Below are 15,961 nucleotides of genomic sequence, written 5' to 3' on the forward strand. Positions count from 1 at the left end.
ACATCCCCAAACAATTCTTCCTATTATGTATTAAATTTACTATGAATATCTGTATTTCAAAAATACAAAAGATGAAAGTATTAGATAAATACTTCTTTATAAAAAGTGCTATGCTGTTTTGTCATGTAAACTCCAGAAATTATTATATTATAGCCTCTACAATGTATTGTAAACAAGTGCATTATGTAAAATAAGAGAAGCCTACTTATATTTGTAACATTTATGATATACGGACATTATATTTGTCCACAACTTTTAGGTAACTAAAGACCCTAAAGTTATGTATAATACCTTCATTTTTAAAACATGGCTAGTTTTTGACCAGACACCTACAAATTCAGCCTTTTGTCAAGTATTGTTAATGAAGAAATCTTTAAATGCCATCTTTTCCTTTGATACTGAATTGACAACTAAACATTAAGTATAGGACACTGTATTTCAGATATTGTTTACTTGATTTGACAAATAATAACATCAGCGTTTCCATCAGAGCAACATGAAACTATGGATCTAAATTTATCAATGTCTTTCAACACCTAATGTACAATTATTAAAACATTACATTTGTGACTACTTTACATTAAGATATTTACATTAAAACATATTAAAAAACTCACTTTCCATTTTTTCCTTTTTATTTCTATATTAAAATGAAGCCCATATCTGAAATATTTTAAATAAAAACTATTAAATTACAAGCATGTTTTGAAAAGGTAAGTCAGAATTAATGTCTTCTTCCTAGAAAAACCAAATAGCTTGATAATAAGTTTTCCATTTCAAAATGCTATATTCAGATGTGTTTTTTTAGAGGATCAGTTTGCTGATTTTAATTAATTCTCTGCTGGACATTTGTCAGTGACTTCAATCTGTGATACAAACTAATGCAGCTGCTATCTTAAAACCACAGAATCTCTCGGGTTGTAAAAGGCCTCAGGAGATCGTTAGTCCAACCTATTGCCCAAAGCAGGATCAAGACTGAATCCAGATCAAGTTGTCCTGGGCTCTGTCCAGCTGCGTCCTGAAACCCTACCAGATGGGAGTGCGATAAGCGGTGCAACCGAGAGCCTAGGTATCCTCATAATAAAACACGTTCTCCCTGCACAGAGTCAGAAACCTCCCTCTCCTGTTTTGGTTTATGACCCCAATCTCTTGTTCTCCTGCCACACACCTCCTCTTACGTATTGTCAGGCCTCTATTAGACCTCCCCTATACCTTTTCAATGCATTTCCTCATGGATCATGACTGTCAAGTTTTACCACCCATGTGATGTTTTGAGTAGAGTTTCTACAGTATTTGTAGGTAGGATGTTTCTCCTTTAATTGTTTCCACTGTTGTGATGCAATCAGATTTTTTTAATGATGTGTACAGACTAGGACCTGTGTATTTTATCACAAAAAACCTTTGCATGTTTGAACAGACACAGCACAACTCCTTTTGTTAAAGACAATGTTATGTAAGTTACAAAACTAGTCAAAGAGTTCAAAGAATGGAAACTCAACTCACCTGTATTTGAGGGGAAACATCAAAGACTCAAGAGCCCTACAGGCATCACTGAGCCTCTGAAAACTGGCTGAGTGAAAGAGAACCTTATTTTCTGTAAGCACGGCACAGAATAAGCTGAGTACATTTTGGATTCCTTAAAAAAAACACAAAACAAAACAAAAACAAACACACACAACCAAAAAGAGAGAGAGAGAAAACTGTAACAATGTGCCAAAAGAAGAATCAAAATCACATTAAAATGTACCATTACCAGGAGAAATTTTCAAAAAGCGTAAGATAAATGCAAAAATGGCTGATGTCCAAGTTTTTCTACCTTTTATTTAACTAATGCAGCTTCCTTTCTATTTTGCAGGTTGCTAAAATACTACCTGAATGTATTTCTATATTTCAAATACATTGTATTATATCTACCTTTCAATATCACTTTCGATGATTTCCTCTTCTCAGCACAAATCCCAGCAATGCTTAATAACAACTTCAAACAGTATTACATTTATCTTCAGCATAGCCTTCTGTGTATCTAGAATTCAATTCTGGTCACTGATTTAGGCTTATCTTGTAAACCATTATGTATCTCCGTGGGGGTGGGGAAATAATACTGCTGAGCTCAAAAGAAAATGACAAGACTTCCTAGTAAATATATTCATACTTTATCCATGGAGAGCATTCTAGGAGTCACAATGTGAAAAAAAGGCAGCAAGACCGTATATGTCATGAGAAGCGTATGTTAAAGAAGAGCTGACAATTTAAAACAAGCCCCACCAGATTTAGGGTAAGACTCATGAATCAGATGATGCGTTGTTGTTGGGTTTGAGGGTTTTTTTTTAAGACAAGATATTTACCTAGGAGACAAAGCCATGTGTTTTCAGGGAAAACCAAAAATACATTTCCTTTAAAACAAAGACCCATCCTGAGAAGCAGACATGTCTGAGATACGTGAGATATGCTGAAATTTATGAAATTTCCTGAAACGTACTGGAATGTATGATGTTTCCCTGAGGGCATAGCTTGTGTTATCAGTAAGACAGCCTGTACTACCTTTACAAAGCTACAGCTTATCTTACAATAATCTTCTCAATAAGAAGTGTAACTACAGAGAGCCACTAGACTAATATGACAATTAACACTTTGTTTTGACAAATCTTTCTTTTCCATGATGTTGTATAATAATTTGCTTTGCTGGAGTGGAGCTCAGTTCACAAATATAACAGAAATTCAGAATAAAAGGGATTTGGGAAGGGTTGCTGAAAAAAAGACTTAATTCTTAGGATGAACAAGTCAAACAACAACGTAATAGCTTGTGGTTTTGAACTCCGTTCTCCAAGAATCCCAAGCACAGACTCATGAAATCAAAGGCAGAGACTTGAGAGGACTCAAGGACAGAAGGCTTTGTTATAACGCTAGAGTTACTGTTGCAAATATTTGCTATTGTTTTCAGTGGCATAATTAATATTGTGCTAGTATAAAACTGCATTGTAATACACAATGTAAGGATAGCGTTAATGAAAAAAATAGAACTAGTTGCCTCATGTGAATGAATTAGCACTCATCAGTGAATGATTAGAAGCTGACTTGAAATAGCATCCTTTCTTGTGTATTTATTTATGACAGTATATATACATTAAACACAAAATTAGAAACTGCTGCCTGTGTAAAAAATATCTCTGTTAATTTTTGAAAACTTCAGCTGCCCTTTCTACGCAAAACTACCCTTGCTCCTTTCACAGAATATTTTTAAGACTGTTTTGGATTATACTTTTTGTTTTAAACCAAAATTTTGTTTTCAACCTAAGGGGGGGTGTGGGGGGTGTGGGGTTTACATAATTTCATTCCACAGCAAGTATCTTACTAAGACACATAATTTTTTTCAAACATCTGATACTTTTTTCCTATAATCAGACACAAAAATTCTCAAACAATCCTCTATAAACCTGCAATGTTCTGGCAGGTATTACTGGAGAAAATAATACCTAAAAAACTCACAAAACAAGATACTCTCAACATTTGGTACAATTAAATTCCCTGAAAAACCCTCCTGTGATCAAAATATCTATAATTAAAAATTCTTGAAAGAGATCGGTTTCCATTCTGCACGTCTTAAAACTGCAGCCTAGCCTGAAAGGTAACAGTTCTAAAATATTTTCTGGATGTTACTGACTTTAAACTATGTTTTACAAAGAATTAACACGTTCCTTTACAGAAAGTATTCAATTGAAAACAAGCTGTGTATAAAAAAAAAGCCCTTTTTTCTAGCTATATGATATTAACTTGCTGTCGATTATGACTATTCAAGAGTCTAGAAGAAATACCTTAAGTCTAATACCTTTAAATGACCTAAAACCTATACAGTATCAGCATCTCACACTTGAAATATCTTCTGAATATCGGCTTCTTCATCAGATATAAAACAACACAAAAATCTTAATAGCATATAATAACTGAGCACTTAAAAATGCAAACATTTTACTACCAGAATAGCTGAATGAAGTGGAAATCAAGATTTTTGCTTATGTATAAGGTGAAACAAGTACTTCATAGTATTTGAACACTGGCCTTCTAAAAGGAAGATGTGCATAAAACAGTCTGACTTTCTTATGTTGATACCTGTCCATGAAGCCAAAAAAAAAATATTACAGTTACATTGATTTTGTTCTATTAAAAACACTGAGAACACACTGGCCATAAAGGATGAGATCACAGCGGCTCCTAGGGACTACTACAGTAATATGCTATTGTACAGTTAAAAGAGGTAATCTTCACGCTCATATATAGCATTAACCTGTATGCCTGTTTGATTTTTATCTCTACCACTGTAAAATTGATTTTTCCAGGTGTTTTCAATTCACAGAAAACTGTGGCTGTTTAGTCAGTGTAACATTTTTTTTTTCTTGCTGATCTTTCTCGATAGTTTCTTTTAAGAACCCAAGCTCAGGTACACTATGCTAGAAGCCAGGTCAAAATTCAGTGCTGAAATTCCACTGAAGTTCCACTTTTCTATCCAATAGACTATGTTCTTGGTAAACAGAAAAATAAGGTCTTAGTTTCTGTAAAACTCCGGGGAGAAAAAAAGGTACAACAACAGGTTTGTCATCTGAATTAATCTACGGTAAGTCTGGAGGACACAAGTTCTATGGTCCTCCCAAGGTTCTACTGGAAGGATGAAAGGACTATACTTAAAAGACAACACTTCCTGGAACAAAAACAAAACAACAAAATAAGTAGTAAACCAATGCCTTCCTTTTATTTAAACAATTAAGCAGCAATTACATGGTTTGTAAGGCTTTCAGAGTTTCACTAGGGAAATTAATGCAGTTCTGCTGCATGTTAGTGGTTGCAGATAAAGCTTCAGTTTGTATGCCACAAAGGCGTTTCTCATTGTAGCTTAATCAGCACCAATATAATCTGATATTTAATATTAATATTTTTAGCAACTATCTCCCATGTATAAACTCAATGCCACATGGAAGAATATTTACCACAAACATATTTTTATTATGTTGCACTAGTTGGTCTCTCAGATGTTCATTAAATTTTAACTGTCCATGAAAGACTAATTTCCAGTGTTTGCTGTTATACAAATGCACCTTATGTAGCCTGAGATTTGCAGACTTAGACAAAAGCATCGCTTTATCTGCAGAATTATGGGAGTGACCAAAATTGAGAGCATCTAAACACTCCTCTTATTTATTATAAATAAATAATTTTTAAAAGCAGGTCTTGTAGGGAGTAGCAGGAAAAAAACAGTTAAGAACACCGGGAAATACCCAGCCTTCTCTGTGAGTTTGAACAGGGACAACTGAAAGCCATCACCAAAACAAGGAGACAGGCTGGCAGTGGCAAGGGAAGCTCCCTGGCCAACTGCTCACATTGAAAGAGGTAAGAAGCACTATCTCTCCAGTCTGCCAATGCCTGTCACATGTCCAAGTTAGCGGGTCCTTGGAAAAAGCAGTTAGAAGCAGCTATGAAGTGTGCACATTACTCATCAGCTACAACCTCTGCACAAGGCAAGAGCTCAGCAGAGCAGCAGAGTGCCACACGCAGGGTACAGATCTCCCGCACACCCTGGCTGCGTGGCTGGGCTGGGTCTAAATGCCTCCAAGAAACTTGCATAGGAAATGTGAGATTGTTACCTAACGTAACCAACAGAATTTTATAGATGTTCTTAACTTCATACTGAACCTGGATTGAATCTCCATTGAGAAGTTATTTCTAAGTTCTCTCGACTATTTTCTGCATTCTGAACACGTAAAAAGCAGAAAGTCACCTCACTAAAAGTGGCCACATTTCAGCAGAGACAGAAAAAGAGACTACATACCTTGTCTGCTTGCATTTTAAAACAAAATTTTAAAACAAGTAATATTTCTCCATATTGAACTGTAAGGTACCTACAAAACAAATTAACATCCCACAATGGGAGTATTTGACTTCTCTTGTGTAATTGGGGTTCCTATAAAAATGAATAAATAAATTACAAGAAATAACAAAACAATAAATAAAAAAACAACAAAAACCAAACAAAAAAACCCAACCCAATACCCAAGGTAATTTCTTTAGGTCTTTCACAAAAGCCAATTTAAAGTAGGAACTTTACTGGCTCTCACCCTTTTCTTTCCTGAACGAAAGATTCATGGTCCAAGAAACGTTAAACTTACACCTAAGGAGAGGTTCTGAAGTTTCGGGGGGAAGGTTGTTTCGGGGCTTTTTCTGCATAATAGAAGTGCTCTTCCACTGAGAAGTTCATCACCAATACTGACCCACTTCTTGAAAACAGGCTGCTCAAGTTTGGAAATGCACTTGGACAGTGAAACCCAGGTTAACCAACTGAAAAATCTGTCCAGCCCAGACAGCTGCCTTGGGATCAGCCGTTTTCCTTCTCTATCTCTCTTTTTATTTTTAATACTCCGTATACAATACAAAACAATATAAAATAAATAAAACCAAGTGCATAATATAGACATCTAATCTGGAATTTTTGTATTTTCAAGATGATAGCCACTAACTCAATACAAAATTATTGCTCCATGCATACTGTGAAATATGTATCTTCAGGAATATCAGCAATATGACAAATGGAAGGAGAATTTTCAACTGATAGTATCAAAAAAATCATAAATAGCAGAACTGTTGATTACTTTCCTTTTTTAAACCACTTAAACTATTATATTATTTGCCAAGACACCAAGGTGTCATTTGAAGCCTTGCATGTTGTTTACTAAAAACAGACGGTTCCAAATAATAGCCTGGGCCCGGTTTCCTCATGCTACAAGACACAATTGTGTCTGTCTGTAACCTTGAACCGTCTGCTGCTCTTCAGACTCCACACTACATCCGATGCTAATTTGTCAGGGCATAAATAGACAACACGAAAAACAACAAACAAGTTGATTATTACAGATTACTCTTTTGCAGTCTACAGACAGACATCCTGTAAAATATTATACATATGCTGGAAATTTTTGAATGGAGGCTTCCTGACCTTCACTGTTTTCAAGTATTTAAAGAATCTGTAATTTGTACTAAATTATCTGACATCCTACATCAACAAATGTATCATTCTGCCTGCTTCCTGTTGTTCTAAAATTTAAGTATTTATTTAAGCATGATTAAAAAAAACGCAAACACAAAGTGTACTTGACAAATTATTAACTATGCTCTAGATTGCTTGAAATCAAAATATTGTCGCTAACTTCTTCAAACTTTTGTAAAGAGTTATAAATATGGATTTGGCAACTCAACTAGTTGAATACATTATTATGCCAATATGCCATTCTTGAATTACTGGACACAAGGAAAAGCTTAATAGACAAAATAATCCATAACGTAGCCCGACTAATCCAGGAAATGGGTCAACAAAGACTGAAAAGCCTTTCTGAAAGGCCACTGGAGAGTGCATAGTACAAGTTCTGTGCCAGGCAATGTCAAGCTCTAAAGATAACTGGGGGGAAAAGTAGAGAAAAACAAAACTCTTTTCATTTTTATTTTTAGATGTAGCTGCACAGCACCGCTAATGAACAAAATAGAAGCTTAACTAATAAGAGGCAGCAATTGTTCTCAATACTCACATAGGTAATCCTTGCCAATTACATTCATTTGTCAATCCCGAACTTACACAGTATATCAAATCAACTACACACAGTTCAAACAATCCCCCAAAACTGCTACATCACTCAGTTCAAGATCAATTCACATTTAGAAAAGTATGCAGTTCTGTTATTAGAGGACTGCACTGCACAGCACCTGGTTAAATCATAGCCAAACCTGCTCACAACTGGGGAGCACTCTAGCTGTGCCAGCAGAGTTCTGTGAGGGTTAATTTATCCTGCTTTCTGCCTGGGTAATAGAGAACATGAGTCAGACAAGAACCCCAAGAGATTAACTTATTTGGTCTTTGTCAGGCTGAGGAGGAAGGGAAGCAGTTTATAAAGCACAGAGCCATCAGCTAAGACTCCCTCAAAGAATCAACTTTTCACAACTAAAATATTTGTACTAATTTCTGAGCACATACAAGCAAACATGGGTGTGACGTAGTACTGAAACGGAAACACATTTTTAGAGACAAACTTTTGATTTTGGAACTGAAGTGAACCTTTGGAACATTCTGAACCATGAATGTTGCATGTTCTTTGTGAGAAGCAGGGCCAAACAAAAGCTTCTCCACAAACCCGCCTTTGGGGAGGGTGGGAAGAAGTAAGGAACAGGAGGACTGTACAGAATCTGGTATAAATGCCGTAAAAGCCAACTGATCATTAAACAGCATATCAAAGAGACTGTGAAAACAAGTGTGTGTGTATATAGATACATTATATATATATATATATATATATATATATATATATATATAAAAAGAGCTTTTCAGCTGATGGATAAATATTCCTACTGCTATCATTCTCCCAAAGTTTAACAGTATCAACTGTGTTCTGCCAACACCGAGTCAAGCAGATGGTTGTCATTCAAACCCAAACCTACTCAGGCACAAGGAAACAAGGATTAAGCACAGAACATGATCTGCTTAGGAAGACAGACAGTGATGTCTGTCATTTGCATGCTGATATCACCTCATTATTACCAGTTCCATTAAATCCCTCCAGAGACCTACTTAAAGGAGCAGCAAAAGCTCTCTGGATTTCTTGATCCTTCAAACACAACTCTGCCAATACAGAGTGAACTTACTTGATCAGCAAACTTTTTTTCAGGGACAATGATACAGCTAAAGACGATTAATAACAAAACATTTAGATAATAACATCTTCATCCCTGAAAGAGAGAACTGCAACACCATTTCATACGCACAGTTTTAAAGCTATACTTATCTAATATGTGGCTGATAAGCACAAGATTTATATGAGTGTGCTGAGTTAGTTTTCTCAATAAAGCAGAAAAGACAATGCAAGGTAAAACAGACAAATAATGGCTTCATACGTAGAAAGTACTCACATGGCAGGGAGGTAAATGCCAAATTTACATGAAAGCAGTAACTTTGAATGATACAAGCAAAACCTGAATCACCAAATGAAGGACAGCAACTGATTTTATGTCTGGCTCATACAGACAGGCTTGACAGGTGCTACCAAAAATAGATCTTTTTTTAAAATGCTGGTTTTGTGGATTTTTTCCTTTTTTTTTTTTTTTTTTTTTTTTACTGAACACATCAAAACCAAATTCCCATAGACAGCAAACGCCAAAAGGCTGTCAGTAGGTTTGCATGTAAAATTAAATCCAGATACAGGGAGAGTGGCAAGTAATATTTCTCCATATTGAACTGTTAAGTATCTGAGTAAAACAGAAGTTTTTGTTCTCTTACCGTCTCTATACGCATGCAAGGTGTTAACATTTCAGTAACAGTCTATTATGCCTAAATATGATTTATTTTCACATCTCATCTTCTGCTTAGTTATCCAGTAAGATACCTAAAATAAGAAGCTATTTGATTTGGATGTTTAACCCACAAATATCTAGGTATTTCAACTCTGAAAAAATCCTAAGTGGAGATAAACAGTAATGCTGTACAAAACTAGTATCAGGGCACAATAACCCTCACAGGCCCGCACTAAAGAAAATTCAGTTAAATAATTTTGTAAAAGAATTTTGAGTGGGCTGGGATAATGGACACATACTCATGAATTGAAATGCTGCCTGATTTCCCTAAATAGAGGTGTGAGAGTGCTACTGAAATGTTGCCATATTTCTAGAAATTGTGACTTTCCTTCTTTTGAACTGCTCTTTTTAAGAAACATGGATTTATTGTTTGTACCAAGTATTTTGTGAAACCTTCACTCCCACATACTTCAAAAGATATGTGTGAAAAATAAGCACACGCTATAAGAATTTATAGCAGTTAAACTAGCCAAAATTATCTTTATTCATTCCGATAGCAAATCTAAAATCATAATTTAGTGTGAAGGAGGAATTACTCGCAACTGCTGATTTATTTAAGTAATCAAAAATAGATACTGCAAAATTTACCAGCTCTCCATTGATTTGTATACGGTTAACTGTCTGAAAGTAAAGGAGGATTTCTGTTTAGCCACCAACAAACATTTTAAACTTCAGTGAAAGTATTAAAAAATTTTTTTCAAACAATCTGATTTGGTTTTAAAATTTCATGTTAGAAATCAGGAAAACTCTTTCAACACAGAACCATTAATTTTTCTGACCACAGACTCAAAGCCATGGCAGGATGAATAGAAAGCAAAGTTATAACCATGACTTTTTAGAACTATCGGAAATGATTCTGCATAAGCTAATTAGCAAAATATGTAATCTAATAGGGAAGTGGCCCAAATAGAAATGAATTTATTATATTTATCTTCTCCTCATCAATCTCGACAATTCAAGAACTGTCTGGGAATAAAGCCTAAAACACTTTCACATGTTAATGACAGCCTTTTACGGGACTTGGCCGTAACTGACATCAGAAACCTCATGTGGTGATGTGCACTTACAGATACCAGCATATCATCAAACCTGATCTTGACACTTTAATCTTTTACTTACTCATCAGCACAATGTGCAAACCAGAATCACTGAAAAAACAAAGGTATATGCCAAAGGCATGAGATTGGTACATTTCACACACATCAACAGAAGCAGCATTTGAAAATACCTAATGACTTTTTACCGTGATGATGATTTTGGTCATTTTGTAACTATATATAAAAAAGCAAGTCTCAAATGATCTGAATAAAACTACAATGACTGATTTCAGATAAATACATGGCTTGCTTATTTACGTAAAATTTTAAGAGCAAGTATTTCACTCATAGCTAAGAATGAAGCCAACAGACAGGCAAAACAGGGAATTAAAACCACAAAATCATGAGTAGCTGCAATACGAAGAACAGTAAAACATATGGGAAAGACTTATATGTGTAATGGATTGTAAAATATTCTTAGGAGAAATACTGTAAATTAAATCCTGATGGAACAAATGGATACTTGTAATTTGACTGGATTCATTTAAAGCAGAAAAAACGTCCTTCAATAAAACAATACTGAGTGAGAGTAATGCCATTATGATCCTTAGAAAGAAAACATCTAAGAATGAGAAAAGTAGACTCTGGAACTGTACACAGGAAAAATGGTCAAGGATACAGAAGGAACTGCAAACATATCTGTTTCCTGTCTAAGGACTACAAAGTCTTTCTCGAGGAACGTAGCTACTGAAGCATTATATTATCAAATAAAGGCAAAGACAACAAGAACAGAGGTGGCTGATCAGGATATTCTGTTAAGAGCACTCTTCAGCTACTGTTGGTTGATATTCATGGAGCGTAAACCCACAAGTATTCAATTAAAGGAACTGCAAAACACTGCAACCATGAAAGTCTCTATTTTCTTAAAAGATCATATTTGGTTTCTCTGCAAAACATTTAATAATCTTTAAAATTTCTTTCTTTTTGAAATCACCTGAGATTTTCCTAATGTCCTGAGATAGTGATATCTCAGCCCACACTGCAACTAAATAGCAATACTTTAAACACAATTTTACAAGAACAAAAATACGGAATGAAATTTCCATAGAACTGTTTTTCTTTTCCTCTCAGCACAAGCATTAACACTGAAGTTTTGGAATTTGAAGTTTTGCAAGGTCTCACGATTTAACTGCTATCAAGTTTGCTTTGGAAAAATGAGAAAAGTTATTTCTGCATTCACACCAGCAAAAGTAGAAAGAAAACTGCTCTGTTTGAGTAGGATCGGTTTCAGTACTTTCTACAAGCAGAGGTAAGCTTCTTTTGCCTTATTCAAATTTGTCTATCTATTTATTAGACATTTGCTTTTTGGAGTTTTGTGTTTTGCTCATCTCTGGATAACAATAATTTGTTTAATTTGTTTTCACTCTTCTGAGAGGTGTTTTCTTAAGTCCTACATAAATAGAAAATTACTCTCTTAAATATCTCAAAAGAAATTTAACAGTTTTTAAAAAATTCACCTCATGGTTACAGAGCAAACAGTAATCCATAATCTTACTATATTTCATCTTGAAAAGCTTTCTTTTAACAAAAACTCATTGCCCACAGCACTTTATCAAATACACAGCTTCAAGTTTCTTTAACAATAGTATGTCAGATAAATTTTCTTTCTGACATCTGTAATTTCCTTAAAACAAACTACTGCATATTTTGTCTCATTCAAAGAGACATTAGTAACACAAGTTCAGACTGGATTAAAAGTAAGCAAGACTCTTATTTCATGTGCTCTGTTGTTCTGCAAAACTGAACGCCACAAGAATTACCGGTCGCTGCCTCCCACACATTTCAGAATCCTGTCTACTGACAGCTGGCATCACAGCACCAGCATTACGCTGGGAGATGACAGAGCTCTCGGTGTATCCACGCATGCCAAACAAATGTTACAAAACTGAGCAGCATTTACTGAAGGATTTTTTTTGATATTACATAAAGTTTGATGTTACCTGACTGTAAGCTGCTCTACTGACTGTCATTGAAAGGGACGGTCTTAGGCCACCCACGTGCTGCTGCCTCTCTCTTTACACCTGCATTAAAGCTCACAGATGTCCTAGGTGAGCTAGTTCAAGCTGGAAGAGGGATGGATCTGTTCTTATGGCAGCACTTGGCTATTAGACTGATTTAATCACAGCATCAAACCACAACTTGAGGCTGCTGACAGAAAACAGATGTGACTTCCCCTCCTTCCACCCTCCAAATATTTACTGTTAACTTGGTGAGACACAACAGCTCAGCATTGGTGAGCCAAGCACCACTTCAGCACAGGAGATGGGGCAGGACTGTGCAACTGGAAATGGACATTTACAACTGGGATCGGCAGTTTATGCTGCTGCAGAAATGAAGCCTCAGTGACTGTCCACAATGTCCAGTTATGTGGGAGTGCGGAACAGTCCCTGCACAAAATTCACTACCACAATATCCCTTTATTTCCAACCACATTAAAAGAATACTTTCTTTTTGTTCTGCTGTTGCAGCAGTAAGGGCCCATTAGCAGTAAATGCCACATCAAATCCCTTAGTAATCTATTTGTTCTTTGACAGACTACACAAATCTACTTGGAAAGCTTGAACGGCAAATTCTCTTTTGCTGGGTTATAGAGCTAATCGCACCTCACTGGCCACTGGGATTTAAACTGAAACTACAACATAAGCCGCAACACCCATTCATGCAACATGTGGTGCCAGGTTCCATAGGCTGGAGAGTACACAACTTATTAAGATCAAAGACTGATTAGAAGCTTCTTGGTTCTATACTTCAATAAAACCATCTTAATTTAATTTAATCATACGTGCTGCTAAATTCCAACAAAGGTTATCTATGTTCCCATCACATGACATCTCATGGAAATAAAAGAAATTGAGTGAGCTGGGTAAGAAACTTGTAAACTACCTGACAAGAGGTAAAAAAAGTTCTGGTTCATATAACTGAAGTCTCCTAACAAATATGAGATGTGGAAGGGGCACCACACTGACGCTTGGTGCATCTCCCAGTTATAGGTATTACTGTACTGAAAATGCCGCATTTGGTCACTTCATATGCTGTGCACATTAAGTCTCTAATGGCTTAGCTGCCCTTATATTATATCTGAACATAACGAAGTATTAAAATATAAACAATTCTTGCTCCATGTCGAAGATGCTAGGATTTTCTTGGTCAACAAGCTGCAGCCAGCTCACATCCTGACTGTGCAGTGACCCCTTCATAATGTTTCCCAGCCATACAAATACACATATATTTATCAGGAATGTCTTTTCCCATTTATACAGTAATTCAATAGTCATCTGTTGGCATAAAGTACACTACATCAGAGGCTGAACTATCTCCCCAAAACCAGAATTAAAATAATGAGAAACTATTATGTGACAGCAAACATTCCTCAAAGTGTCAACAAACTGTGGGCATTTAAATACATCTTTCATTTAGAAATATGGCACTGAAAGGCGTAAGAACAGTGAAAGAGCCCAGCATTTTGCCATCATGACTGTATCAAACAATCCCAAATCGATCAAACTTCATCCTAAATTAGTGATACTGCTTGTCACTGCTACTCACAGCAGAAGGTGTTTCAAAATTTTTCTCCCCCTACGGACAGAAATTATCTTTTAAATTCCACTGTCGTGACCTTTTTCCATGAGTTTGTTCTTGATGCTCACCTTTTTCTGTAGCTTAAGCAGGTGTACCTCTGAACTCCTCTCTTTGAACAGTACTGATGTAAAAAGCAGCAAATGGTAATACATATGGTCTATGATAGGGTGCAAAATAAAAGGATAAAATACAGCACAAAAACATAACACTGTTCAAAAAGCAGTCATCAAAGGCCAATATGAGCAACAATATGACCAACAATTTAAATACTCCTTTCAGATTTTGTGTTGGTTTGGTATTTATGTTTTCTAAAAGGGGGTATACTTTTTAAGCAGCAGAACAACTTTTACTTCCGTTCGGAAGAAAAGCACAAAGCATAGCAAGTCCTACGAGTATTGTGAATTTTAAAATTAGCTATCACAAAAGTTGGCTAAGTTGAGGAACATCATAAATCAGTTTTTCCCTTTTTTATTTGATAGGTATTTTCTAATAATTATGGTAAAATTAACTATATTTTAATGTTACTACATAATCATAAATTTTATATGAAGCTAAATAAAAATAACAATGTTACTTTTAAAAAAAAACCACCAATGACTCTTCGTAATTATAAAACGTCAAATATTACCTAAAAAAAAAAAATCTTAATTACAGAAGTAGTAATTTCTGGCTCCACTTCCTATTATTTTCCTGACATGGTTCCATGTAAGATACATCTGTCTTAGGAACACCAAGATACACATTTTTATGAATAATTATCCCAGTGTTTAACTACAGACCAAGTACACCTATTTCATTGACAAACTAGAAGCAAGTGTCATTCCTGTATCACGCCACTAGCCAACATATCCTTGGACTTACAATCAAACCACCTCTGAGTTACTGCGTATTGACCTCTACTGTCTTCTGAAACAAGAATTATTTAATTAGTTCCATTTACAGTACTAGAAGTGAAATACTTCTAATACAATTGGGCTCTTTCTCAAACAACACTGTGTAGTCCAGAATGCAGTTCCTCTGCTTGACTTACACATTCTAAAAAGCTGAATGAACCAGCAACAGTGAAAGTTAAAGACTATCTGTGAAGAAGCAACAAGATAGTTAATTGTAACTCAGCAAGAAGAAAATAAAATTCCAGTGTCACTAAGAACAGAGACTGAAACCAATATCCATAAGCATAAGACTGCACAACTGGACTGTGGTTCTGGGAAAGAAAAAGTATCTGCATCCTGCTTGCTACTAACTATCAGAAATGCAAAACAGTGTGTTTGGATTCAATTGCACTAGAAAATCTCTACTTTGCTATTTAACCCCTCTCTTATCAAAGCCTTCCCTTCTCATAAAAGTAGTACACAGGTTAAGGACTACAGATGGAGAGCACTTACGGGGTCAGTCTTAGGATCTCACATGACAGTGCCCTCTTTTCCCAAGCATTCAGATTCTCTTGCTCTTAAGCTACATGTGCCAACTAAAATTTTCAGCTAGTCCCCTATATAGGATGCAGTTTAACCATAACAGTCTTGTAAATCACTCGCCTTTGACAGTACTGCTAATATTGCACTCTTTTGGTATATATGTGTCTACTGATTTCACCTGAAACTGTGACAGTGAGTAGACTACAAGATCTTCCTCTTCTTCAGCAAAGCAAAACACCTTGCACTTAAACTCTTCTGCTGTCTATTGGCGTTGAGGTCTGACTCCACACAGTGATTCTTTGTACTTTCTACTCAAGACCTTTAGAAGGTAAACAGTGAGAATTAAAGAATCACCAGCTGCCAGGGCCTAGCAATGGCATGCTGCTCCATAACAGAAGGCAAAGCAGGTGCCGGGTATGGAAACAAGGTGGGAAGGAGCAGTGCCCTCACCAACATGTGGTGGAGTCCCACAGTACCCAGAGCAAGATGAGT

General features: G+C 35.8%; 1 protein-coding gene across 5 annotated transcripts in view; it reads right to left on the reverse strand.

Annotated features, from left to right (window-relative positions):
* SBF2 (SET binding factor 2) overlaps positions 1-15,961 on the reverse strand; it is a 254,668-nt gene that overhangs the window by 111,802 nt on the left and 126,905 nt on the right. For all 5 annotated transcript variants that reach the window (XM_040608411.1, XM_040608415.1, XM_040608414.1 and 2 more), the window contains exon 7: positions 1,504-1,636. In XM_040608411.1, coding sequence (XP_040464345.1) covers positions 1,504-1,636 — 133 coding nt within the window. The remainder of the gene's footprint in view (positions 1-1,503; positions 1,637-15,961) is intronic.

Source organism: Falco naumanni, chromosome 10, assembly GCF_017639655.2.
Source record: "Falco naumanni isolate bFalNau1 chromosome 10, bFalNau1.pat, whole genome shotgun sequence".
In the NCBI taxonomy this organism is placed as follows: Eukaryota; Metazoa; Chordata; class Aves; order Falconiformes; family Falconidae; genus Falco; species Falco naumanni.